This window comes from Gossypium hirsutum, chromosome D08 (genome assembly GCF_007990345.1).
Source record: "Gossypium hirsutum isolate 1008001.06 chromosome D08, Gossypium_hirsutum_v2.1, whole genome shotgun sequence".
Taxonomy (NCBI): domain Eukaryota; kingdom Viridiplantae; phylum Streptophyta; class Magnoliopsida; order Malvales; family Malvaceae; genus Gossypium; species Gossypium hirsutum.
In genome coordinates this window covers 24,476,510-24,502,704 of record NC_053444.1, presented here as the reverse complement: position 1 = coordinate 24,502,704, position 26,195 = coordinate 24,476,510, and the positions used below count along the sequence as shown (strand labels likewise).

At 34.2% G+C, this 26,195-nt stretch overlaps 1 protein-coding gene across 4 annotated transcripts; it reads right to left on the bottom strand.

Annotated features, from left to right (window-relative positions):
- Positions 1 to 447: 447 nt before the first annotated feature.
- On the bottom strand, positions 448 to 5,113 carry LOC107912604 (protein OS-9 homolog). 4 transcript variants are annotated; one of them, XM_016840855.2, is made up of 8 exons: positions 4,776 to 5,113; positions 3,625 to 3,701; positions 2,765 to 2,968; positions 2,535 to 2,606; positions 1,987 to 2,102; positions 1,749 to 1,815; positions 1,524 to 1,630; positions 448 to 905 (listed from the first exon to the last, which is right to left on the bottom strand). In XM_016840855.2, the coding sequence occupies exons 1-8, from the start codon at positions 4,858 to 4,860 to the stop codon at positions 764 to 766; spliced, it is 870 nt and encodes a 289-aa protein (XP_016696344.1). In that variant the 5' UTR covers positions 4,861 to 5,113; the 3' UTR covers positions 448 to 763. The 4 variants fall into 4 exon arrangements, with proteins under 4 accessions (XP_016696344.1, XP_016696354.1, XP_040955192.1 ...); XM_016840865.2 differs by having other exon boundaries at positions 2,765 to 2,899; positions 4,776 to 4,980; XM_041099258.1 differs by having other exon boundaries at positions 4,780 to 4,980.
- Positions 5,114 to 26,195: the final 21,082 nt, after the last annotated feature.

Genomic DNA, 26,195 nt, shown 5'->3' with positions numbered 1-26,195 from the left:
TTCTAGTATTTCAAAGAATTTTTTTGAACTTTTTTCTAATTTTAAATTTTATGTGTTTTTAAATTTTACCTTATAATTTTCAGTTTATTTATAATTTTTCAAAAAATTCCTTTTATTTAAAAAAAATCTTTAATTTTTTTTCTAAATTATATTGATATTTTAAATTTATTTTACATCAAGCATCAATGAACTAACGGATATGCCATTGGCCAATGAACTATACAACTGACAAATTACCATATTAAAGTGATAAATTGGTTATTAATTTGATTAACATAGATAATATTGCCAATAACATTGCCAATGTAAGAGAACGTGAGTTCAAGCACAAGGAAATATCTTTATCCTCTTATTTAAGGATTGCAGAGGAATTATGGATAGTCTTAAGCATTTATAAAATAAATAAATAAATAAATAATCAAAGTGATAAGAAAACAAAATAGGGAGTGATAAAAGTGAACAACTGCTTTTAACCCATAAATAAGAAAACCTTGTGTTAAGCTTAGAGATTTGTCGCCAATGCAGTAATTGTTTCAGTCCACTGCATTATCCAAAGCTGTTACTGTTTTTCTTCTATTTTCTTTCAAAGAATTCATCATCCAGACAATTTGGGATGACTTTTCTCAATAAAGAATGTAATTTGAGCAGGGAAAAAATTAAAGTGGGTATTAGAATTCCTTTAAGTTGATACTGTAAAACTTTGACAAGGGTTAAGTAACTCTGCAAAATGTAGGACTAAAAAGTGTATGAAGATCGACTACATTCATTGGCTTGAATCAAAATTACTAGATTGATCTTCCGAGTCCATGATCATAGTAATATGCGGGTCCTCCTCAACCTTGGTATCTTTGGGAAGCACATTGCAGTTAATGGTGTGCCACACCGGTCTCTCTTCTTGGAATAACCTAAAGAACTCAAGGATAGTATGAGAATCTTTTATTTAAATAAATAAATGGCGGCATTAGACACATTATGAAACAGCCCTTTTTCTCATGTTGGAATGAAAGAGTTTTTTGACTGCAACAAACAGAGCTAACTAGAAATTTATGGATGACAATTTGACAGTTTATCAACACTTCAATATTTTTCATGTTGTTTGTTAGTATGACTAACTGGTATAGATCAACTGGTAAAACTGAAAGTTCCCAAGACCCAAGTGGCAGCTGGTAAAGTTTACACCCCTCTGTTATACAATCAGAAAGTGGTATGCATGTACTAAACAGGGTTTCTTTTTCTCTCAACATGCCTACATTATACCTATCCAGCATTTTTGGTAAGCATCTCAGGACACTTGCTCATTGGCCATTTCAATTAATGGTCTAATGTTTGGTTTTGTTGTGGTGACTAGATCGCTATTTCATACTGAGAAGAAAGGATAACACGAAGCATTCGTTCATGTTCTATTTACATACAATTTCCTGTACTAGTAGATCACTGATCTTTCCAAAAGGCACAATCAGCTGTGAGTAACTAGAACCAGTAGTTCTAACCTTAGCATTCAGAGAAGAGAGAGAGAGACTCACGGGTGTTTGCATAGCATAGGGCTTTGAATAGTAAGTGCATACTTGCACGTGGATAACTCTGTAATTGAACTAATCATTGCTCTCGGCTCCGAGCAGACAAATCTCACCTACAAACAGTAAGAAGGAAAGCAATGAGAATGAATCTAAAAACAAAATCAAGGGCCTTTTCCCTCCAAAGGATATCTAAAAACCATATCACAATCCTGTAATTTTATTGCTTCATACCTCAGTTTCTCGTGGCTGATTAGTAAGATCACATTGGGTTCCATTCGTATATTGATGAGCATGATACCTGTATGAGATGCAGGATCATTATTATTTATTAGTAATCTTTTTCTTTTCTTTCCTTCTTTTACTTCACTAATTACTTTTCACCGCTTGAAACCTCCTATTGTTATAAAAAAGAAATAAAGATGAAAAACTACAGGTATAACCTAAAATTTTAAACCACTTGAGGCCTCACCTTTGCGATGCATCTTTTGAGCGAGGATCTTTTAATGTGGATATGTCAGAGAGATTCTGGTTGAAGGCAGCAGTGGCCTCTTCATCATATACACCCAAGACAAATTCCTGAACCACCTGCAATAATCCAAAAATGATAGAAAATGTGCACAAGATATCAATAAAATCTTCTTCGGAAGCTCACTGTATTCATTAAGGTAATGAACAGGACATAGTAGGAATACTCAAAATTAATTTTTATGATAGCAAAAGACGCTGCTGCATCTGCATTTATAACTATTACTATATTACTACCACCTATTGTATAAATTGCTACTCAGATCAAATAGATGGTGCAAGCACCATATTCAGTGCCCAAAACCATCAGTTGAGTATCCATAAGGTTCTGCTCATTGAACCTTTTTTTTATATTTTAGTAATTCATTTCAGAAAATAATGATATTCTGCATCACTGAAGGATAGATACATCACACACAGAACTCTCATACTAGTTAAAAAAACCAAGTTTAATGTAAATATGAGCACCTTAAATTCAATAAAAAAATATACCTTATCCTCTTCCACATGTATTTGCCGTAACCGATTTTGATAGCAAAATTCATAAGACCACCAACCCTCTTGCTGCATAGAAAATAACTGACAACATAAGCACTAGAGGCAGATATGAAATAAGCAGCACGCAACTTGCAGGAAGAACAAAGGCTTTTTAATTCTTTGCATTAATCTCTCATGACAGCATCATCAATTCACCAGACAGCGTGTAGGAACCAGGTGCTCACTCTGATAAAGCATCGATCTTTCAGTACTTCCAGCAGTTCATCAGGCGTCTTCAGTTTAACCTGTTTCTCAGATTCCACAATCATGCTACTAACGTTCTGCTGAGTAACTGGCTTTAGAGTCTTGGTTTTCTCCACCTTAGGCAAGAAACATAAAAAATTCTTTCCATCTTTATTAGGCATAAAAACAGACTCCTGATCATCATCCTGCGAAATGTTCCAGGCATTGTAATAGTAGATCACTAAAAATGGAACTTGATAGGTTCACATCAAAGGAAAACCAGCCCACTAAATGTATATGCACATGGAAAATTATGACAAGATTATGATGCCAAGATTTTCATTCGTCTTATTACCATTAATAACCCTCTTTTATAGAAACAGCACCAGGTTGCATGCCAAGATTACGCGGTCTCTCCAATTTCAAAATACAAACTTTCTTAAGCATTTGAACACAGTATGAAACAGTATGCTGAAGTGTGTTGCTAGATAAAAAGTATACTAATTTATTTGAACCCACTAATAAGCTGTAAATAATAAGAGCATGTTATGTAGAAAACTTTAAAATAAAAAAGTCCATGCTTATATTAAGAAGTACACATGTAAATAATTTCAGAAGTTTTACATATTACCATTTATAAATTTTACTTGCTCAAGGAAATATGCAGTGGTGAGAATATAGTTGGTTAAGTCATTAAAGATTATGTTCCCTATGGTCTTTTATTAAAATTGGACCCCTCCACCTATTGCCAGTAGGTTTTAGGTTGGATGTTCAATATGATAAAGCCCAAGTGAACATCCAGATGATGCTTTAAACCAAGGCTTGATGAGCAAAAACTGTTTAAAATTCTAATCTTACTTACGGGATGGTAGGGAGAGTCTTCAGAATGGAACTCAATCTTGTATTTTGGTTCACGGAAGCTTCGGCCAAGTGTGCCAGCTGTTTATCAGTTAAGTATTAGAAAAGCATCAGAAAACAAGAAAAACTTGATCCCAGTAGAACCAATATTCTAAATACTAAAAAAGAAAGAAAGAAGACTATGACATTGCCAATAAATCAGTTGCAATAGTTAGATGGAAACTCTGTATATGATAGAATCACGCACAAAGACGGACTAGGTTGCAACAATTAATAGCTCTTTCTAATGGCACTTGTGGTGAGTGAAGACCATGCATTCTAGTTTTTCTTCTTCTTTATTTCATTCTCCGGTTTCATTTGTTTCTAAAGTTCACCCATCTTTATTTAAGAACCAATAACCATTCAATTGACCCAAAGCCACAAAGGTATAAGAACATAAGCAACTTGTGGTTCTGTAGGTCAGCTATGATCCATAATATCCAAATTTATCAAACAATCAGCACCTAGCATAAATTTGCTTTCATGAATAAATGCTCACTTTCAAAAGTAGTTGGCATTCACAAGTAAAAAAACTAAATTCAACTGCAAATTCTTTCTAGTTGTGAAAAAGAAAAAAACACTACTGATGCCGAGACCACTTTACTCAGATCATAAAAATATTCATCATATTGTCTTGCAAGAAGCCCTAGAAGTAAAGTAGGCATCAATCCTAGGCTACCGAAGAACCACTAGTATCTCCCATTTGATCACAATACTTAATTGAATCAAATTCCAAAACCACAAAACCCCCTTCTCTAACCAACAAGGGATGTAGCTGTAATGAAGCTCCTTCCTGCCTTTGGTGCTAATTTCACTACTCAAGCACTACTAATGACTTAGTCATCAATTTCTTTACGGACAAATCGTTTTCCAATTGTGAATAAAAGAGGAACCTATGAACAACCATATACTACTAATTAACAATAAACAAGTAGCATGTCTTACAAATAATATAGGAAACATTCATTCATCTAAAACAATAAAATCACTGGGAATCGATATTTTAAGTCCATCTCATGAGCTCAACTCAAAGAAAACCCACAATTTAAAACCACACATACAAAATTAAGATTAATTAACACAAAAGGGGAAAAAAACTATGAAATATCGGCTTACCTACATGAGAAGGGAAAATCTGATCGGCTAAGACATTGCTGCACACGATACATAAAACTGCTACCAAACTAACAAATAATCTCATATTGCCTTGTCCTATTTTTTTGCTTTTCTCTTTTAAAAAAAAAACAAAAATATTGAATAATAATTTGTTTTGTGCCTGCTAAGAATAGGTAAAAGGAAAAGGATGTATCCAGTGCTGTTGAAGATGACTCAAGTCTACGCAGGTTGACCAATGTGATGTAGCCACGTCATGCAAAGCTGTGACACTGGCGGAGATGGGCTTCGTTTTTGTTTGTGTTTAAAAGCGTAAGCCTTCAACATGTTTATGGACCTAAGCCCCGAAATTATCCCATCTTCTAATACAAGGTGAAGTGTTTTAAGGGATAATATAATCTTTAGTCCTTTAACTTGGTAATTTTTTTAACTTTAATCTCTAAACTTTTTTGGTTCACATTAATCTTGAAACTTATCAGTTTTTTTCAATTTGGTTCCTAAATTTGGATTCCATTAATGCATGATGACATGACACTCTAAAATTATGTCACGTCATCACTTGAATTTTTATAATTTAAAAAAATTAATAATTTTATTGTAAATTATATATATTTGATTTTCAAGTGATGACATGGCACAATATAGAGTGTTATACCTTAATGCAAACCAAATTCGAGAAAGTTTCTAAATTTGGGTAGGGTTGTAAATGAACTGAGCTTAAACGAACAAACCTTTGTTTATGTTCATTTGTTTATTTAAAATTATGTGTGCTCATGTTCATTTGTTTAATGTTCACAAACATGTTCATTTAACTTAATCGAACATGTTCACGAACATTAAACGAACATCTTTATGAACATATAATTGAACATGTTTATGAACAATGTTAATGAATAATAAATAAACAAACAAACGATAAATAAACACATACACATATATTATTTAGATATAAAATAGTCAAATATTAATATTAATAATTATATTATAAATGAAAAAAATACAAACCAAGATAATTTTATTAATATATACTAATAGAACAATAAACGAGTTTTAAATTATTTATTAAACGAACTTTAAATGAGTTGGTTCATAAACATAAATGAACTAAATAAGCTTTGTTTGTATTCGGTTCGTTTAATAAACGAGCCTCAAAATCTTATTCATGTTCGTTTATTTATTAGCTTAATAAACGAACAAAAATCGAACTGTTCATCAAACACTCTGTTCATTTACAACCCTAATTCTGAGACTAATGCGGAGAAAATGTTTTTTAGACCAAGTTGGGAAAATTTCCCAAGCTTAGAGACTAAGGCTTTGCTTAGTAGAGTGGAAAGCTAATTGGAAAGATGAAAAATTAAAGAGGTAAAAAAATAGAAAATATAAATTTTCTTTTCGTAAATGTACTTGGTAGGAAAGATTAGACTTGTTCATGGGCCGAGTTAATAGACTAGGGGCAACAACCTAAATGAAAATGTATAAAGTGTACCATATGATTAATAAAGTATACGGATCCTTGTAAATAAATAATTTGAATTGTTAATTGTTCGTTTAAATAGATGTATGCTTGAAAGAATTGGTCTTGGGTGATTGATTCAAGAAAGACCTTAGGCATTATTTGAACTAGGCTAGAGCCTAAAAGCTTACCTTTTGCTATGTACCTCTAGTTCCCATATTTTGAGCCTCAAGTACCCTTTCTTTGTAACCTTAATATCAAAGCCTTGAACCTAAACGAGTCTAGCACTCAATCCTTCTTAGTCTCATTCTTTAAAATGCACTATGTAATGGACGTCGGGCCATGGACATTGAGGGATAGGTAGAGAAATCATGGTGGCTTTGTGTGAGAAAAGGAAAATGAAGAGATTACGCAAATCAGTATGTTAAAAAAATGGTGAACGAAAAAGTGCAAAATAAAAAAAAAAGAGAGCTAAATCAAATTAAGCTCGAAAATGAAAATCTTTTAGTTCACAAATACAAAATTTTGTATGTGCTAATCTCGTGTAGTACCTTCTATCATTTTAGGAGGAATAAGGTAGGCAAGAGAAGTAGGAATAAGGAGGTGAGCGTGCAAATTAATTGGGGGCAAATAGGGAACAATGTCATGTACTTAATCATTTCTAGTGCTTGAACCTGTTTTAAGTATCTATTTTTTGAATTCTGAACTGTCCTAAGCCTTAGAATGTTACAAGCCTGTAAGACCTTTGGGACCCGAATAAGCCACCAACATAATAATTAGTAAATAACTTGCATTTTTTTGAATGAACATGACTAATTCTTTTTAAATATCTATGATTGATCTGCATAATTTATTTTGATGGATAACACTTGTACATATGTTTATTTCCATTGCATTTACATCTATTGACATTTTAACTTAGCGAACTAACTATGTTTGCATTAGGAATAAACAAGTTAACTAGATATCACTCTTAAGTTGCATGTGAGATAGTTCTCATATGAGTTCGATGTTTTACCACTATGTGACTTAATTGCCTGATTTAGTCCAAGAGTTATATTTTCTTTTACATGTTTGGTATGTTTGCTTAAGGACAAGAAAAGAGTCAAGTTGATAGAGGGTTGCGCGCGAACCAAGATCGAGTTGCCAAGTCACGAGAAAACTCCTACGAGGCTCTATCGAACAGATCTAAAATCAAAACGACAAATAAGATTAAAAGTAATTCAGAATGAAATTAAATCCCCAAAAACAACTAAGAATAGCCAAGAATCAAAGAACTTATGAATAGATGTTATTTCGAAATGCAAGAACACGAAATCGATCTCCAAGATTGATTTCCCAACCAGCCGAATCTGTTAAAGAACACCAAAACAGAAAACAAATCAAAACGATCAGATTGCTAAAGAAATATAAAGGTTGGTGCGGCAAGAAGGAAAGAAAGAAATCGATGGAATAAAACGATTCGGGAAGTGAACAAAGGCTACGATTCGGCCCAATTGAACACCCAAGTTGATTTCCCCAAATTCCAGCAACCGAATGGCCCCCAATCAGAATATGTAAGGAATGACAAGAACCCTAGAAATTGGGGATTTAAGGCCGATTCCTTGCTGCCAACAAGAGAAAGATTTATCGATTCTTTAAGATGGAAAGGGCTGAAAACAAAACAAGAAGAGCAAATAGATCAATAAAGAATCGACACAAAACAAAAATAAAGAAAAGAAGTTGAACAGCAAGTAATTTAAAAAGATAGGTCCTAAGAAGCCTTGAAAACCCGAAAGAATTCACAACTCCCTTCAAATGGCTCTAACCTCCCCTCCAAAGAGTATCTATGGCAAGAAGAAGATTGAAGATGGCTCCCACAATCAAAAGATTGCTAAAACAACTTCTAAAGAAAACTCAAGAGAGAATTCTTGGAGAAAACCTCATAGAAAATTCTACTCTCAACAAATCTGAAACTTTGATAAAATTCTAAGTAGTGAAATACAAGGGGGGCGGCCATCCTTTAAATAGGCCTTAGACTAATCCTAATCTAAATAGAAATCTTTAAAATTTAAACCTAATTAAAAAAATAAAGAGGAATTTCAGCTGGCACTTAAATGGGCTGTTTTGGGCCGAAATTTAACATGTAATATTCCTAAAGTCTAAAAATTAAATAAAACAATTAAAATGTTTACAAATTGGGCCCTTTGACAATTTGGCCTGATTTTCAACTAAGCATGTGTGGACTTCTTGATTGGGCTTGGACTTTTCTTATTGGGCCTTACCTTCAAGAATTTGGGCTTGTGATCCATTTCCTACCGAATTTGGGTCGTTGATGCTCGTAACGGAGATCCAATGTGCGTTGGCTGCAAGATTCGGTTTCTTGGACCAAGATTTCCAAGATTTGAAATCTTGATTTTCTTGATTCTTGAAATCGCTCCAAACAGCAAAATTGGGTCAAGATTCGGTTTCTTGATTTTCTTGAAAACAAGAAAGTGAATCTTGATTTTCTCGTTCTTTGGTGTACGCATGTAAGGCCTTGCTAACAAACTCCTGAATGGTCCCATTTAGTTTGGAACGCATTTGCCGGGCCTTTGATCTCGTTATTGGGCCTTGTGGTAATTTGAGCCCATCACGTTCTTGAACTTGGGTTGGGCCTTTTTGACTCGTATCATTCCCCCTTTCCTCAAAAAGATTCGTCCTCAAATCTGAAAAATCAAATGGGGACAAGTCAACCACATTAAAAGTAGAACTTACATTGTACTCACCAGCAGATCAATTTTATAGGCATTATCATTGATCCGCTCGAGTACTTGGAAAGGCCCATCACCCCTTGGGTCCAACTTGGTCTTTCTTTTTGTAGGAAACCTTTCTTTCCTCATGGGTTCTAGGATAACCCGTTTGCGCCCCTTGTTTGCTTTGTTGGTGTTGGCATCATTTGTTTTGGCTATTCGTTGCCTAGCCTTCTCATGTAAGGATTTCACCAACTAAGCTTTCTGTTCGCCATCTAAATTAACAATGTGTTCAAGGGGTAATGGCGCAAGATCAAGAACTGTTAGTGGGTTAAAACCATAAACAAGTTCAAATGGAGAATAACCAGTTGTAGAATGAATAGATCTATTATATGCAAATTCAACAAATGGTAGGCATTCTTCCCAATTTCTAATGTTCTTTCCCACAATAGATCGTAATAAAGTCCCTAAGATTCGATTAACTACTTTAGTTTGGACATCAGTTTGGGGGTGACATGTAGTAGAATAAAGTAACTTAGTATGAAGCTTACCCCACAATACCTTCCAAAAGTGGCTAAGGAATTTGACATCTCTGTCAGAAACAATTGTTTGAGGGATGCCATGAAGTCTTACTACCTCTTTAAAGAATAAGTCTGCCACATGTGTAGCATCATCTGTTTTGTAACAAGAAATAAAATGTGCCATCTTTGAAAACCTGTCAACAACAACAAATATACTATCTTTTTCTTTCTTAGTTTGAGGCAAACCTAGAATAAAATCCATGGATAAGTCTATCCAAGGTGAAGTAGGAATCGATAAAGGAGTGTAAAGGCCATGAGGCATTACCTTAGATTTTGCTTGTTTACATGTAATGCACTTGGAACAAACCTTTTCAACATCCTTCTTTATGTATGGCCAATGGAAATGTTCTTGCAATATGTCTAGTGTTTTGGCCACTCCAAAATGTCCCATTAAACCTCCACTATGGGCTTCATGAATCAATAAGTCTCTCATGGAATACTTTGGTATGCATAACCTGTTTATTCGAAAAAGAAAGCCATCTACAAGATAAAACTTTTCAAAAGTAGTATGTCCACAATTCTTATAGATATGGCCAAAATCAGCATCATCATCATATAGCTCCTTAATATGTTCAAACCCTAAGACTTTAGCATTCAATGTAGTTATTAAAGTATATCGTCTAGACAAAGCATCTGCAACTACATTATCTTTACCTGTTTTATATTATATCACATAAGAGAATGTTTCAATGAATTCTACCCATCGGGCATGTCGTTTACTCAACTTACCTTGTCCCTTTAACCATTAAGGGATTCATGATCTGTATGTATGACAAACTCATTAGGCAGCAAATAATGTTGTTATACTTGAAGTGCACGAACCAATGCCAATAGTTCTTTGTCATAAGTCGAGTAGTTTAACTGTGCACCATTCAATTTCTCACTAAAATAAGCAATAGGTTGCTTATCTTGCATTAAAACGGCGCCGATTCCAATTCCTGAAGCATCACACTTAAGTTCAAAAGTTTTAGAAAAATCAGGTAATTTAAGAAGAGGAGTAGAACATAACTTAGCTTTTAGGGTCCGAAAAGCTTTTTCTTAGGTTTCACCCCTTTTGAAACCCACTGATTTATTTATAACTTCTGTCAATGGGGCAGCAATAGTAGAGAAATCTTTTACAAATCGTCTATAAAAACTAGCTAAACCATGGAAAGATCTCACCTCAGTTACCGGTTTAGGAGTCGGCCACTCCTTGATTGCCTTGACTTTGTCCTCATTGACATGAATACCTTGAGCACTAACTATGAAACCTAAGAATATTAGTTTATCACAACAGAATGTGCATTTATCAAGGTTGGCAAATAATTGTTCAGCTCGCAGAATATCCAAAACTGTTCTAACATGGAAAACATGATCATCTAATGTCTTGGAGTAAATTAAAATATCATCAAAATAAACCACTACAAATTTACCCAAGTGAAGCCTTAAAACATGATTCATTAATCTCATAAATGTGCTAGGTGCATTAGTAAGGCCGAAAGGCATAACTAACCATTCATACAACCCAAATTTTGTTTTAAAAGTTGTTTTCCATTCATCCCCTTCCCTCATTCGAATTTGATGATAACCGCTTTTTAAATCAATTTTTGTAAATATAATTGAACCATGTAATTCATCAAGCATATCATCAAGTCTAGGAATTGGATGTCGATACTTTACCGTTATTTTGTTGATTGGGCGACAATCAACACACATACGATACGTACCATCTTTCTTTGGTACCAATAAGACAGGAATGACACAAGGGCTTAGGCTTTCACGAATGTACCCTTTTTCTAGTAATTCCTCAACTTGCCTTTACAATTCCTTTGTCTCCTCAGGATTGCATCTATAGGCTGGTCGATTTGGTATTGAAGCTCTGGGTACTAATTCAATTTGATGCTCTATCCCTCTTAAAGGTGGTAAACCTTTAGGGGCCTCACTAAAAACATCCTCATAATCCTGCAAAAGAGACTGAAACACACTAGGCAATTTTTCGTTAATGTTAGATAAAGATAAGTAATTTTGCCTAAACCTCACAAGGATACAAGGCTGTTTATTGAGTAGGGCTCTCCTCACATCTTTTTTTGTTGCTAAAAATTTTACCCGCTCATTTTACCACTTGTGGATTCACTCACCTTTAGGCTTTTTAAATTTTGACTTTTTCCACTACTAGCCTCTTTTCTCTCTGTCTTTTGTACTTGTCCTTTCTCCCTTACCCCCTCACAAAATTTCATCATCTTCAATTGATCTTTATATACACCAGTGGGATTTAAAGGAACAAAAGTGAATTTCCAACCTTTAAACACAAGGGAGTATCTATTAAGTTTACCTTGGTGTGTAACATCGCGATCAAATTGCCAAGGCCATCCAAGGAGCAAGTGTGTCGCATGCATTGGGACCACATCATACCATACTTCATCCTTATAATTGTCGAGCTTAAAAATGACCAAGGACTATTTCGTAACTTTAACTTCGAAGCATTCATTAAGCCACTGAAGGTGATATGGCTTAGGGTGTTTGGTACAAGGCAACTTTAAAGAATCCACCAAATAGCTACTCACTACATTCGAGCAACTCCCACTATCAATAATGAATGAACATAAGTTACCTTTAATAAAACACCGAGAATGGAAAATATTGGTCCTTTGGTTATCATCATCTTTCATCTGGATGTTAAGGGTTCAGCGAACTACAAGGCATTGAAAATCAGCAAAGTCCCCTTCTTTTGGTGGTTCGACCAACTCTTCGTCATTATCACTGTCATCCACAAGTTCTGGCATATCTGGATCTGTTTTATCAGAGTCGGAAGTGTACTCACCATTATCTTTCAGAAGAAGTAATCTCGTGTTGGGGCATTCCCTACTATAATGACCACACCCTTTGCATTTAAAGCATTCAACCTCACGAGTCCTTTTCACACTTGAATTACCTAAATTGGGCTGCTTAGAAGGTGTTTGCGTTTTAACAAGAGCCCCTTTTTTCCAATCTGATTGCTTACTTTCATTACTCAAAGAAGACTTATTAGTAACAAAAGGAGATTTTGAACTTTTGAACTCAGAATTGGAATTGTTACCTCGGTAATATTGTGTAGTAGAGAAGGAACCAAACCTTTGCTCCTTTAACTGTTGCTCAATCTCAATGGCTTTATGAACTGCTTCTTCCAAATCAATGTAAGTTTGTAGCCTCAATGTATTAGCTATCGGCCTGTCCAAACCATCAATAAATCGAACCATAGTTGTTTCTTCATCCTCCTCCACATTAGCTCTCTGAATGAGTATCTCTATCTCCTTAAAATATTCATCCACCGTTCTACTACCTTGAATAAGTCTTCTAAGCTTTGTTTTAATTTCTCTATAGTAGTGAGGTGGAATAAACCTTTTACGCATAATCTGTTTCAACTCCTCCCATGTCGAAATCTCACCTTCATAGTTCCGCTGACGATTCACCCCAAGTTGAGTCCACCAACTTAAAGCATAATCTGAAAATTCCAGCGTTGCTAACGCTACCTTTTCATCATCCGGACATTTATAATATCGAAACATAAGTTCAATCTTAGATTCCCATTCACAATAAGCTTTCAGATCATTCTTACCACGAAATTAGGGAATTTTGAACTTCGGTTTTGCCAAAGAAGGTTGTCCACGATCATGAAAATCAAAATCAGTCCTAGTGACACGTCGAGGACCGCGCCTATGAGCAGGAGGCTGGTTATCCATATCTTCTTTAATTGGGTCTCGATATTGAGACTCTTGATTCAATCGCACCTAATTGATGGTAGCAGTCAAAGCTCGAAGTGCGGCAGCCTGTTTGTTCAGCTGTTGTTGGAATTTTTTAAATATGTCATCATTATTATCAACTTTAGACATTTTCAAATACCTGCAAAAAATAAACACTCAACACTCAAAAAATAAAAGTTAGCAAACCTCACCATTAATCACTCGAAAAGAAAAATCAAATTCTCAATGCGGTAGAATTCAGTCTTGTGAGTTCTTTAGTAGAGTTTATATCAACCAATTAAAGAGTGTATGAACCGAATTACCAAAGAATCCTAATTTGCACTAGGATGCCAAAAACTGACGAGACACCAATTGAATTATGTTACACCGAGGAAGAATTGTGCACACTTTTAAATCCTAATAACACAAGAAAAAAGAAGGTGTTAGACAGTATAAAGGAAGAATAAAGGCAAAACAAATGAAAACCTACAGCTAAGAATCAACAAAAATTGCTGAAAACAGAAAACCCGAAAAACTGCGGAGTAACTTGGCAACTTCGTTCGAGGTGTTCCTGATCTCCAAAAATCATGAAATTAAATTTGCAATGTCCTTAAATATTTATTTTTTGATCTGGAAAGTTTGGGCACCAAACTCAACCCACTAAATATTTTTTAAAATTTTTACTGGATTTCATCTTTTTCAATTTTTTTTTGCTTTTTCAACTGACTTTTTTATGGTGATAACTTTTTTTATATTCAATCACAGTGCCACAAATATGTATGTAAAATTTCAGATCAATCCGAAAACGTTTACTCACTCGAATGAATTTTTTTCCAAAATTTTTTCTGGGCAAAACTTCTGTTTGTAGTTTAAAAAATAGAGATCAATTTAGAAATCAACCAAGAACACCCAAAACGCCCAAAATTTGATACCAAATGATAGAGGGTTGCTCGTGGACCAAGATCGAGTTACCAAGTCACGAGAAAACTCCTACGAGGCTCTATCGAACAGATCTGAAATCAAAACGACAAATAAGATTAAAAGTAATTCAGAACGAAATTAAATCCCCAAAAACAACTAAGAATAGCCAAGAATCAAAGAACTTATGAATAGATGTTATTTCGGAATGCAAGAACATGAAATCGATCTCCAAGATTGATTTCCCAACCAGCCGAATCTGTTAAAGAACACCAAAACAGAAAACAAATCAAAATGATCAGATTGCTAAAGAAATATAAAGGTTGGTGCGGCAAGAAGGAAAGAAAGAAATCGATGAAATAAAACAATTCAGGAAGTGAAGAAAGGTTACGATTCGGCCCAATTGAACACCCAAGTTGATTTCCCCAAATTCCATCAACCGAATGGCCCCCAATCAGAATATGTAAGGAACGACAAGAACCCTAGAAATTGGGGATTTAAGGCCGATTCCTTACTGCCAACAAGAGAAAGATTTATCGATTCTTTAAGATGGAAAGGGCTGAAAACAAAACAAGAAGAGCAAATAGATTAATAAAGAATCGGCACAAAATGGAAATAAAGAAAAGAAATTGAACAGTAAGTAATTTAAAAAGATAGGTCCTAAGAAGCCTTGAAAACCCGAAAGAATTCACAACTCCCTTCAAATAGCTCTAATCTCCCCTCCAAAGAGTATCTACAGCAAGAAGAAGGTTGAAGATGGCTCCCACAATCAAAATATTGCTAAAACAACTTCTAAAGAAAACTCAAGAGAGAATTCTTGGAGAAAACCTCAAAGAAAATTCTACTCTCAACAAATCTGAAACTTTGATAAAATTCTAAGTAGTGAAATACAAGGGGGGCGGCCATCCTTTAAATAGGCCTTAGACTAATCCTAATCTAAATAGAAAACTTTAAAATTTAAACCTAATTAAAAAAATAAAGAGGAATTTTGGCTGGCACTTAAATGGGCTGTTTTGGGCCGAAATTTAACATGTAATATTCCTAAAGTTTAAAAATTAAATAAAACAATTAAAATGTTTACAAATTGGGCCCTTTGACAATTTGGCCTGATTTTCAACTAAGCATGTATGGACTTCTTGATTGGGCTTGGACTCTTCTTATTGGGCCTTGCCTTCAAGAATTTGGGCTGGTGATCTATTTCCTACCGAATTTGGGTCGTTGATGCTCATAACGGAGATCCAATGCGCGTTGGTTGCAAGATTCGGTTTCTTGGACCAAGATTTCCAAGATTTGAAATCTTGATTTTCTTGATTCTTGAAATCGCTCCAAACAGCAAAATTGGGCCAAGATTCGGTTTCTTGATTTTCTTGAAAACAAGAAAGTGAATCTTGATTTTCTCGTTCTTTGGTGTACGCGTGTAAGGCCTTGCTAACAAACTCCTGAATGGTCCAATTTAGTTTGGAACGCATTTGTCGGGCCTTTGATCTCTTTATTGGGCCTTGTGGTAATTTGAGCCCATCATATTCTTAAACTTGGGTTGGGCCTTTCTGACTCGTATCACAAGTGTGGGGGAGTTTGATCTGCCACAATTTGATATGGCAAATTAGGCTTTCCCGATATACTTAAGGAGCTTATTCTCAAGCAAAGTAATGTCTTTTTTTGTAGTTTTCTTAATTTTTAGATTTTAATTTAATAAGTGTAAATATATCGTTTTTACTCATTTTGTGACCCAATTTGGCCGATAGTACCATTAGGGGCCCTAACCTGTGGTTGAGTGGTGTAGAGATGTGTTGGAGGTTGAAAATGAGCTAAAACAACACTAAAAGAAAGGGTATCGCGATATCCAAACCTTGGAATCGTGACACCTCCAACAAACTTGAAGACTAGAAACCACCGTTCAATGGTATTGTGGTATCCACCCTTTAAGAAGACCCCTAAGTTTGAAACTGACGAAGGTATGGCGATATCCTCTTCTTGGGTATCGTGATACCGATATCATGAGGGGACAAAATTGGACAAAAAGGATAGTCTTTGTCCACTAGATGCACCAATCACACAAGGCCCGTGTAGGGGAATTTTTGCCAATGAAATTTCATCAGCCATCAGCCTAAAACAACCAATTTTGGTTGAGGAGAGAGGAGACACACATTAGTTTAGTTTTTAGCTTTAGTTTCTCCAGGTTTTCTCTTAGCTTTTCTTCTTCTTTTTCTAGGGTTTCTTATTTTCATTTCCTTAGCTATAGATTTCACATTTCCCAACACTTTTTCTTCTTGTTTTAGTTGTTTTTACTGGTAGTTAAGTTAGTTATCACTGTAGCTTAGATTTATTTACACTTTTAATCCTTGTACCATGGTTGTAAGACATTTTCAAATTTAGTTTAATGTAATTCAGTTTCTTTTACTTTAAATCCTTTAAAGTTTGTTCCTTTTTATGTTTATAGCTTTAGATTTTCTTGTTGAATGCTTTTGGTTTCATGTTCTGTAAGCTTTCTTACATAAATATCTTAACTTTTATATTTTTCTTAAGTTTTACTTTCATGGCTTCTTTGCTTTTCATTTCCATAGTTGTTAATTATATTTTCAGCATGAGTGGCTTCACTTTTGGATGAAGGACCAAATTGGAATAAATTGGATTAATTTGAATGAACCTAAAAACTTAGGACTGACGACCCTAAGGAAACATCTAGAAAAGTGAGATTGAGTGATAATCTTGTTGAGAACCAATTCGTTAGTCCTGGATTTCCCAGTGAGATCGAGAGATAAATTGGACTAATTTGTCTAATTTGGTAAAGTTGAGATCGAGAGATAAAATTGAGCCACTTTAGTAATTTAAGAGATTGAAGTCCCTCATTCGAAAATCGGTAACCCACATCAAAGTCAACCGACCACTGTTAGCATTTTCTTGGTTAATTTCGTAGTTTTGCAATCTTTACAATTTAGTCTTAGGGTAGAGTATTTAATTTCCTTGCAGCATTTTCTTATAATGATTTGGCGTACTATAAAATTGTACCAGTAGCTACTTAAACTCTAAAGTGCGTAATAATTATTACTCAATCGCTATCTCCTTTGGGTTCGATCTCTTGGAATACTTCGTGTCCCATTGAAATAATAGATATTACAACTGACATTGCCCACTTGTAGTTAAGGCCTGCATTTCAAAATTTTCAAAATCATTTGTTTTAATTCGCATGTGCACGACTGGTTAATCGTGCTCTACTTCTATTGGTGATTCAAATAGACTAGGTGAGAAAGAAGTTTCGCCAGAGATACAAACAACAGGTGAGTCAACGGTGGAGCGGGCAAAGGTATTCAGGTTGTGGATGTTGGTTGAGCGGAAAAATCGACAACATACAAGAGAAAATAGAAATCAACGTCCTAAAAATTTGGGTATAGATTTGGCAGGATATAGATTTAAGGCGTTGTCCAGCCTTGATGATGAAAACGTAGATAATGAAATGGCTAAAGAAGGGAAATTGCCAACTATTTTTCAAAAAGTGAGTTTTTGGAAAATCTCAAAAGGGGAAATTAAAAGGGAAAAACAAGGTTGATGGTGGGCCACCTAGGATGAGTAAGGAAGATTTTAAAGGAGTTGACGAAATGAAAGCCATTAGGCCTAGGGAAAAATTAAACTGTAACAACCCATTTTCAACGATGTCAAAAATTATAGTTTCGGGACCACAATTCCGAAAAATGAGTCAATATTTATTTATTTATTTATTATTTATACGATTATTACAATATCCTATTAAATGTTGGTTAGAAAATTTTAATGTTTAGATAGTTAATTAAGTAAAAAAGACTAATTCATAAAAGGTGCAAAAGTTTATTTCCATTAGCTAAAGGTGTTAACTGGCTATATAAATGTGAATTGATGGACTTAAATGGTAAATATACCATATATGCAATTACTGGACGGTTTTGGAGTGTTATAGTACAAAATTAAACTAATTTTTAAAGGGTAAAGTTGTAAATTAATAATTAAGTAAAAATTAAAACAAAAAAAGCCTAAGTAATCATCATTTTCTTCATTTCTTCTTGACAAAACTGAAACTACCATTTTTAGCTTAAGGAACATTCAACCAAGCTTTGTTCTTCATCCATGGTATGTGTTTGATTCATGTTTTTAATGATTTTTATGTTTTTATGATCGTTGTAGCTTAATCTAGCTAACTCAAGAGTTAATTCGTAAAAATGTTAAACATTTTGAAATGTGTCATTGTTGAGGTTGAAGTGCTTTTGAAGTTTGATGGTAGATTTATAAGTTTGACAGTTAAATATGATTATTTTGTAAAGTAATTTTTAGTAATGTTAATGTTTAAGGACTAAATAGTTAAAACAACAGAAATTCATAGAATTCTTGTGAAATTATGATAATTATTGGTTGTTTAGGGACTAAGAGAAATTCGTCTAGAATGAATAAGGATTAAATGTGCTCAATTTGAAAGTTTCGGGTTTAAGGACTAAACTGCATAAAGTGTGAAGTTTAAGGGTAATTTTTAAATGATCAAAGAAAATGGCTTATAACCATAAGTTTGATTATTGGAGCTGTTTGAATCGATTAATTGAATGAAAATTATTATTTAGATCAAGAAACAAATTAATCGGACTCAGACCGTGGAAAAGCTAAGTTAGTGGAATAGTCGTCAGCATCGTATTCGTAACCATTTTGTTTAGGTAAGTTCATATATTGATTAAGCTTATTAATTGCTATTTTGGGTGAACTGTTTATTCATATTTGTGTTATTTATGGTTTTAAATGATTGTTATGTGATAATCAGTGATTTGGATTAAGTTATAATATTAGCTAAATTGAAGGTTATGATTGAAAATGGGAAATTAAATGGATAAGTACTTGTGATAAAATAAAGTGTAAATAATTATATGATTTGGATATGAAACATAGCTCGTTTGAACCTTCTAAGTGATTAGCATACAAATGACATGTCATTAGGTTATTATAGTTTCGGGTGCTAGTCTTGGATGTTCTATCGATGGCTAAGGTCATGCATTTGTTGCAGATTCTCCACAGCTCGTGTGAGCAGCATCGTGTAACTTAACATCCTAACCCACACCTCGTGTGAGCAGGCCCACAAGTATAAAAGGATATATGAATGAGTTATACGAAATGGTTATATGGAAATAGATTTATAAAATGAATTCTTGAAATGAAAATGTGAGTTGTTGAAAGAAAATGAGATTATTGAGTTATATATGTTATTTATGAATGTTATATGGTATGGTATGGTATGGTATGGTTATAAGTTTCATATTTGTGAACTCACTAACCTTGTGAGGTGTGTGGTGTACATAGGAGACAAATAAGCTTATGAGTTGTTTAATGAATTTTATGCATCAATTGTGTTTAATTCTATTCGGTAAGTTTGAGTTTACGTTAAATACGAACTTACTAAGAATTGGTAGCTTACATCCGTTGTATTTCATTCTTTGTAGGTTATCAGAAGTTAAGGTCAATTGGAAGTTCAAGTCAGAGCACACACTATCCATTCCTTGACTTGGTATAAGTTTAATCATTTTGGTTTGGTTATAAATGACATATACTATGAGCCTTTACATTTTTTTCCTATGATGAAGTTATTTATAATTTTGGTTTAAGTAAGACTTGTGGTTGTGTATATATATTTGGTATTTTGGCTCATGTATGACTATATAAGTGCTTTTGATCATTTGATTTATACTTTATGAAAGTGGTTTGAGGTATGGTAAAATGGATGTGAATGAAATGGATAAATTAGATTGTTTGACATATTTATAAGGTAGGAACTTGTGTTTATTTAATGTGAATTTATATTGGTGTTTGATTTGTGGTGACAATGATGAGATATTGGTTAGGCACATAGGCTGAATATTTTGGTATGTTTTAGGCATGTTTGAATGTGTTTTGAATGTGTGAAAATGGTTGGAAATGGTTTGGCTTGGTACCTAGGAAATGGTTGATGAATTGGCTTGTTTTAAAAGTTATTTTAGGTGCACATGGCCATGTGCCACACACGATCACTCCACACGGCCATGTGGCCTATTTGATTTTTGTTGCAAGATTTCCCACATGGTCTCAGGTTGTTACAAAGCCTGGTGACACAACCATGTGACCCTAAGTTATATAAGCTCAGGTTGTTACACGGTTTGACCACACGGCTGTGTGACCTCTATTTTTAGTTTTTTCCACATTTTTTATTTTGTTTCAAATTAGTCGCTACTTGTTTTCAAACTAATTTTAGGGTTATGTAAGCTCGATTTAAATCTCGTATTCATATATATGCTATGGATAATGAGTGGTTATGAATATTTGATATTTAAATTTAATTTTGAATTGTTTTAGGTTATTATTAAATTCATTAATTATCATAAGATTTTACAACCCTAATCTGGTGACGGAGATGGGTTAGGGATGTTACATTTAATGGTATCAAAGCTATAGTTTAGTCAGTTCTCAAACTGAACGTAGCATGTATAGAGTTTAGAAATACATGCCATTTTATAACCTGTGATAATGTGATGCCTCCTAACTCGAATTGATTCTATTTTGAATATAGATAAAAGATGTCATCTGAATCCAACCGACCTATTTTCGATGAAACTAAGAGCAGTGCTTAAGCCTCGGTACATGAGGTTGTTTACAGTGCGTCCATTTCTGAGGGCCAAGGAGGTGAAGCCCATGGAGCGTTCTTCCGCATGATGTTTGAATGATATACGAATTTTATGAGAACAAATCCATGGCTCATCAACCTCTGCTCCTTCTTGTACCTCAACCTATACCTCCTAATCCTCAAGGATTAGAGCAAGTACGAGCTTACAAGCCTCCTATCGACAAAATTCATAAATATGTGGCTGAAGAATTTCACGAAAAAGTCAAAGATGATCTGTAAAAAGTCGAATACTAGTTAGAAAATACCTTAAGGGTATTAGATGAATTGGCATGTTCTCCTAATGGCTATGTTGTCTTGTTATTGGAAGAAGAAGCATATCAGTGGTGGAACACATTACCAGCTGTTGTATTAAAGGATCGATTGAGTTAGGACTTTTTCCGGACCGAATTCATAAAAAAATATGGCAGTGAGAGGTATCATGATAAAAAGCAAAAAGAATTTTTCGAGTTGAAACAATGCCACAGAACTATAGCTGAATACGAGAGAGAATCTATTTAGTTTAGTAAGTATGTTCGTGAATTAATTCCGCCAGAAGTCGCAATGTGTACTTGCTTTAAGGAGGGATTGAATGAAGAGGTCCAGTTATTCGTCGGGGCACTTGAGTTGAAAGATTTCGTGGTATTAGTTGATAAAGCTTAGAAAATAGAGGACATATTAGTAAAGCGAAGAAAAAAATTGATTTGGAAGTTAGAGACACGAGTAAACAACAATTGGGAAAAACATTCTCCTCTCCCTCGAAGAAAGTAAAAGAATCTCGCAGTCGATTTTAAGCTCCGTAAGGATTTTTTGGAAAAGATCGTGGAAAGAAAAGTATTCCGAGACCTCAGGCTACCTTTATAGCCAGTGTTGGCAATGTTCGAAACTCCAACAAGCCTAATTGCCAATATTACAGTAGGATATTGTTTCAAATGTGGCTCGTTAGATCATTTCATCAGAGATTGTCCAAAAATATCAAATAGGGACAAAGCTCAGAATATATGATCAGGGGTTGCACTTTCTAAAGGTAGACCACCTAAAAATAGTGAAAATGCTAGAGTTAGCAAAAGTGGAACAAAAAGCACTACGGTACGAACCGAGGCACGAGCTCCTACTAGGGCTTATGCAATTCAAGCTCACGAGGATGCTTTGTTTGACCCATGGTCAACTCACTCATATATCTATACTACACTAGTAACAGATAAGAAAATACCAATAGAGTCAACTGAATTTGTGGTCAATGTAACCAATCTGCTAGGTCAATATGTGTTAGTTGATAAAATTTGTAGGAATTGTCCACTAAAAGTTTGAGATTGTGACTTTCCGGTTGATTTGATGCTCTTGCCATTTAATGTATTTAATGTTATTCTTGGCATGGACTAGTTGACGTTGCATGATACAGTTGTGAATTGTAAATGAAAATAGATTAGTTTGAAATGTCAGAATGGAGAATTAATCAGTGTTGAATCAGATAAAATAAACAGTATCTCCAACATTATTTCTGCTTTGTCAGCTCAAAAACTTGTAAGAAAAGGGTTTGAGGTGTATTTGGCACATATTTTAAATTCTTGAGTTTTATAATCGAAGGTTCAATTAGTTCCTACTATTTGCAATTTTGTTGCTGTATTTTCAGAAGAGCTGTCAAGGTTACCACCAATTAGAGAGGTTGAGTTTGCTATTGAGTTAGTGCTAAGAACTTCTCCGATATCGACCGCTCGTTATAGAACGGCCCCAACTGAAAGAAAAGAACTAAAAGTATAGTTGCAAGAATTTTTAGATAAAGGGTTTGTTTAGCCGAGCGTATCTCCCTAGTGTGTGCTTGTGTTGTTTGTTAAGAAAAAAGACGGGTCGATGCGTTTGTGTATTGATTATCGATAACTGAATAAAGCTACGGTTAAAAACAAATATTTGTTTCCTCGCATTGACAATTTGTTTGATCAGCTGAAAGGTGCGGCAGTGTTTTCAAAAATCGACCTTCGTTCTAGATATTATCATCTTCAAGTTAAAGATTCTGATATACCAAAAACAAATTTTCAAACCAAGTACGGACACTATGAATTTTTAGTTATGACGTCGATTTAACAAATGCTCCAGTTACATTTATGGATCTGATGAACATAATTTTTCAGCCATATTTAGATAAGTTTGTTGTTGTTTTCATCAATGATATACTGGTTTACTCAAAAGATGAGATTGAGCATGCCTAGTATTCGAGCATTGTACTACAAACCTTGCGCAAGAAACAGTTATTTGTGAAATTTAGTAAATACGAGTTTTGGCTTTGAGAAGTTGGGTTTTTGGGTCACGTGGTATCGACAAATGGCATACGAGTTGATCCTAATAAGATTTTAGCTATACTAAGTTGGAAACCCCCGAGAAATATCACAGAAGTAAGAAGTTTTCTAGGTTTGGCTGGATATTATAGGCGTTTTGTCAAAGGTTTCTTGATAAATCGCATTACCATTGATGAAACTATTACAAAAAGATGTTAAGTTTTTCTGGTCTGATAAATGTCAACAGAGTTTTAATTAATTGAAAGCGATGTTAGCCAAAGACCATGTGTTAAAGCAACTAGACTCTAGTAAAGAATTTGTGTTATACAATAATGCTTCATTCAATGGTTTAGGTTGTGTCTTGATGTAGGAAGGAAAAGTTGTATCCTATGCTTCCTAACAGCTAAAATCGCATGAGAAAAATTATCCGACATACGATTTGGAACTTGCAAGTATCGTGTTTGCCTTGAAGATTTGGCAACATTATTTATATGGAGAAAAGTGTCACATTTTCACCGATCATAAAAGCTTGAAATATTTGATGTCCTAGAAAGAATTGAATTTGTGACAAAGTATATGGTTAGAGTTGTTAAAAGACTACAATTTTATTATCGACTATCAGCAGGAAAAGCTTATGTTGTTGTGGATGCTCTGAGTTTGGAATTATTGTCTATATTGAAAGCCTTGAATGCTCATTTGACATTGGTTGATGATGGATCGATTTTAGCTGAACTAAAGGCTAAACTGATATTTTTACAACAGATTTGTGAGGTACAAAAAAACAATCTTTAGTTGGTTTCTAAACGCAAACAAGTCGAAAACTGTCAGATACAAAATTCCAAATTGGTATTGATGATAACTTGTAATTTCAAAACATGTTGTGTGTTTTGATGAATTTCAAAGTTAAACAAGAGATTTTGCAGGAAGCTCACAGTAGTAGTTACTCAATTCACCCTGGTAGAAATAAAATGTACAGTGATTTGAAATAATTGTAATGGTGGCTAGGTATGAAACGTGAGATTTCAGAATTTGTATCAAAAAGTTTGATTTTTCAACAAGTTAAAACCGAGCATTAGGTACCTTCGAAGTTGCTACAACCAGTTATGATTCTGGAATGGAAATAGGAACGAGTTACCATGGACGTTGAGTCAAGGTTATCGTTATCACCGAGAAAAAAAGATACAATTTAAGTTGTTGTCGACCATTTGACTAAATTTGCACATTTCATTCCTGTGCACACTGATTTTTCCCTTGAGAAATTGGCAGAATTATATGTTTCTAAAATCATCAGATTACACGGTGTGCCGTTGTCGATTATTTCTGACTGCGATCCACGATTCACCTCTAGATTCTAGGGTAAGTTGCATGAAGCTTTGGGCACCAAATTGACTTTCAGTATAGCGTTTCATCCACAGACCGATAGCCAGTCTGAGAGAGTAATTTAGATACTCGAGGATATGATTCAATGTTGTATTCTTGACTTCAAAGGTAACTGGGAAAAATTTCTTCCGTTGATTGAATTTGCTTATAACAACAGTTTCAAGTCGAGTATTAAAATGGCTCCGTACTAAGATTTGTATGGTCGAAAATGCAAAACTCCTTTATACTAGACCGAGTGGAGTAAGAAAAAGCTTTTGGGTATCGAATTGATTCATGAAACTGAAGAAAAATTAAAGGTGATACGAGATTGTTTGAAAGCTGTTTCTGATCGTCAAAATTCGTATGCCAATTTAAAAAGAGAAGACATCGAGTTCCAGGTTGGCGATAATGTGCTTTTGAAAGTGTCACCTTGGAAGAAAGTTCTTCGTTTTGGTCGAAAGGGAAAACTTAGTCAGCAATTTATTAGTCTATATGAAGTTATCGAGAGAATTGGGCCGGTAGCTTATTGTTTATCTTTACCATCAAAACATGAAAAAATTCACAATGTTTTCCATGTGTCGAGGTTGAGACAGTACAAATCTGATTCATCGCATGTGATTGCATCGGTTGATTTGGATTTACAGCTTAATATGTCGAATAGTGAGGAACCGATTAAAGTTTTAGCTCGGGAAATGAAAGAATTGGGAAAAAAATGTATAGATTTAGTTAAGGTTCTTTGGCAACATCACGGAATCGAGGAAGCTACCTTGGAACTGGAAGAAGCTATGAAATTGTAATACCCCAACCTATTCTCTGGTAAGATTTTTGGGGATAAAAATTATTTTAAGGGGAGAGTTGTAGACCACAATTCTGACAAGTGAGTCAATAATTTATTATTTATTTATTATTTATAGAATTATTACAAGATCTTATTAAAATTTGGTTAGAAAATTTTAACGTTTAGATAGTTAATTAAGTAAAAAGGACTAATTCGTAAAAGCTGCAAAAATTAGTTCTATTAGCTAAAGGTGTTAAGTGGCTATAGAAATGTGAGTTGGTGGACTTAAATGGTAGATATACCATTTAGGTAGTTAGTGAATGGTTTTGAAGTCTTATAGTATAAAATTAAACTAATTTTTAAAGGGTAAAGTTGTAAATTAACAATTAAGTAAAAATTAAAGCAAAACAAAAGCATAATTAATCATCTTTTTCATTTCTTCTTGGAAAAACTGAAACTACCATTTTTAGCTTAAGGAACATTCGACCAAGCTTCGTTCTTCATGCATGGTATGTGTTTGATTCCCATTTTTAATGATTTTTATGTTTTTGTGATCGTTGTAGCTTTATCTAGCTAACCCGGGGGTTAATTCGTAAAACTGTTAAACATTTTGAAATGTGTCATTGTTGAGTTTGAAGTTGTAACACTCTATACCTGGCCCGATCACCGAGCCCGAATATCAGGATGCCACACCACCTTCTCATGTCATACACAACAAATAAAAGCTCATTCTAAAAGAAACGTCTTTCATATTATCACTATTACATGCTAAACATACATCAGATGGTCTTATAATAATAATTAAACATGCATAAGGTCCATTTTGCAAAATTTTCCAATCAAGTACATAGGTATCGGTACTGGAACATGGGTATTGATATTTCACTTAAATAGTATCGATAGCGCTTGAAAAATTGATACTAAAATAACATTCAGTTTCTCACCCAAAAATAAAATTCTAGAAATTATCGGTACCTTTCGGAAAGTACCGGTAATTTTACCCTGAATATCG